This window comes from Priapulus caudatus, unplaced genomic scaffold (assembly GCF_000485595.1).
Source record: "Priapulus caudatus unplaced genomic scaffold, Priapulus_caudatus-5.0.1 Scaffold99, whole genome shotgun sequence".
NCBI lineage: Eukaryota > Metazoa > Priapulida > Priapulimorpha > Priapulimorphida > Priapulidae > Priapulus > Priapulus caudatus.
Window position 1 is genome coordinate 67,325 of NW_014577160.1, and position 2,546 is coordinate 69,870.

The following is a 2,546-nucleotide window of genomic DNA, read 5'->3' on the forward strand; positions in this document are numbered from 1 at the left end:
GTTTTTGCCGAAGCGTAGACTGGTATCCGGCCTCACGCTCTGCTAGACAATGTACACGCTCTGCGACAAACAGTGCGGCCGCGAACCAGTATAGCCAGAGGCACCGACGGCAATTACAGAAAAGGGCAAGGCAGGTCACTGCCGTCGGTCGGGTTGGATTTTCAGGGGCAGTACGGCGATTGATAGGGGCACCGACGGCAATTGCCGTCGGTGCCGTCGGTTAATTCGAGCCCTGATGCAATGTGTACGTATGTGTGCGTGGGCGTGAGGGTATGTATGTACCTAGACCTACTGATATTAGTACTGGTTTGGTTTAATAATGTGTTATATGTAGCATATTTAGTAAATTGGCTGCAGCATTTGTGTACATATATATGTGCATATAATTGTGTGTATGTTTATGTATGTTTTTGAATCTATGTATATGTATTCATATATGTATATCTGTATACGTATGTGCATATATGTATGTGTGTATGTGTATGTATGTTTTTGCATCTATGTGCATGTATCAGTGGTTAATAATGACATATTGTCATTATTAACCCCTGATATGTATGTATATATATGCGTATGGGTATATCTGTGTACGTATGTGTATATCTGTGTTCGTATGTGCATATATGTATGCACTATGCACGTATATGTATGCGTATGTGTATATCTGTATACGTCTACAGACGCACAGGTACATATATATATGTATACATTATACTTATATATGTACTACCGTGTGTTCCAGGCATGGTGACGGCGTTCTGTAACCGGCTCGGCTGGCACAACATGGAGATGCTCCTCGACAAGTTCCAGAGCCGGCTGACGTTCGGTGTGCAGCGAGAGCTCTGCGAGCTCGTGCGACTGCAGATGCTCAACGGACAGCGAGCGCGCATGCTCTACGACGGAGGATTCCGCACGGTGGCCTCCTTAGCCGCCGCCACGCCCGCCGCCGTCGAAAACATGCTGCGAAACTCAGCGCCGTTCGAGAGGTGGGCTCGAAACCTGCGTGTAAGGGGGTCGCTCGAGGGAGCCGTGATTCGAAACCTGCGTATAAGGGTCGCTTGTGGGAACCGTGATTCGAAACCTGCGTATAAGGGTCGCTTGAGGGAACCGTTATTCATGCGTGCAAAAACTGCATGTAAAGGTCAGTTGAGGAAGCCATGGTAAAGGTCACTCAAAGGAACTGTGGTTCGTGCGTGCACACCTGTGTATAGCAGCCACTCTAGTGTATAAGGGAACCGGTAAATGTGTCCTTTATGGATAAGTGTGCTATATATAGAGGTGTGTCAGGCTCACGGAGTGAGGCTAATTCGCTGGCAAGTACGTGCGTGATATCATCTATCAGATATAATAGATTATTACCTCCACCAATGAGGTTATGTTTTCACCCCTGTTAGTTTGTTCGTTTGTTTTGTCTGTCAACAGGATATCTCAAAAAGTTACAGACAGATTTTAATGGATTTTTTAGGACTGGTTGGTCTTGGGCCAACAACCAATCGCTTAGATTTTTTAGACTTCGGACGCATTCAAAATTCATTTAAAAAAAATCCTGGATCTTTTGTTTTTTTTCTCCAAATTTCTGAAAATGTCATCAAACTCTATATTGGGTGTACCAGCAAGATGGGGGGACTGTTACGCTGTGGCAGAGGTTTGCTATCTCCGATTGCTCTTGTTCAACTATGAGTTTGTATCCGTTGCAGCGATAAGAAGGTCGAGGGCGAGACGGAGTTTGACGTTGCCGATAGGAAGCAGAGTCGCTGCATCTGGGTGACTGGTCAGAAGGGTCTCACGGAGCATGAGGCGGCGCTGGCCATCATCGCCGAGGCCCAGCAGCTGCTCAGCGAGGACGTCGGACTGCTGGGCGTCTGCTGGAAGCCTCCCTCACACGCCGGCGACGACATGAGGGGCAGATTCACTGGTAGGAATAAGAAACAAGCTAGTCTGTTGGCCACACATGTGGTTCTATTTTGTACAGGGGCAGATTTGCTGGTAGGAATAAGAAACAACCTAGTCTGTTGGCCACACATAAGTGTTTCTACGTTGTACAGGGGCAGATTTGCCAGAAGGAGTGAGAAACAAACCAACCTGATGGCCATACACACTCGTTTCTACATTGTACAGGGGCAGGTTCGCCGGGAGGAGTGATAAACAAGCCAACCTGATGGCCATACACAAGCGTTTCTATGGTGCGCTCGTGCTACATGACCTCATCAATGAGATTCCGTTCGGCGAGGTCTGTAAGAAGTACAAGACGACGCGCGGGGTGCTGCAGTCTCTCCAGCAGTCCGCAGCCACGTTTGCTGGTAAGCAGCAGCAGTAAGGAACGACTGTTCATGTGAATGAGATAACACTGCAGATATCTGTGTGAATGAGATAACACTGCAGCTATCTGTGTGAATGAGATAACACTGCAGATATCTGTGTGAATGAGATAACACTGCAGCTATCTGTGTGAATGAGATAACACTGCAGCTATCTGTGTGAATGAGATAACACTGCAGCTATCTGTGTGAATGAGATAACACTGCAGATATCTGTCACTGTGTGAA

General features: G+C 47.1%; 1 protein-coding gene across 1 annotated transcript in view; it reads left to right on the forward strand.

The window, feature by feature from the left end:
- The window catches only part of LOC106805074 (DNA polymerase theta-like), a 35,569-nt gene that overhangs the window by 17,590 nt on the left and 15,433 nt on the right, over positions 1–2,546 (forward strand). Inside the window, exons 10-12 of the mRNA XM_014806552.1 lie at positions 743–986; positions 1,698–1,940; positions 2,119–2,300. Of these exons, the coding sequence (XP_014662038.1) occupies positions 743–986; positions 1,698–1,940; positions 2,119–2,300 (669 nt within the window). The remainder of the gene's footprint in view (positions 1–742; positions 987–1,697; positions 1,941–2,118; positions 2,301–2,546) is intronic.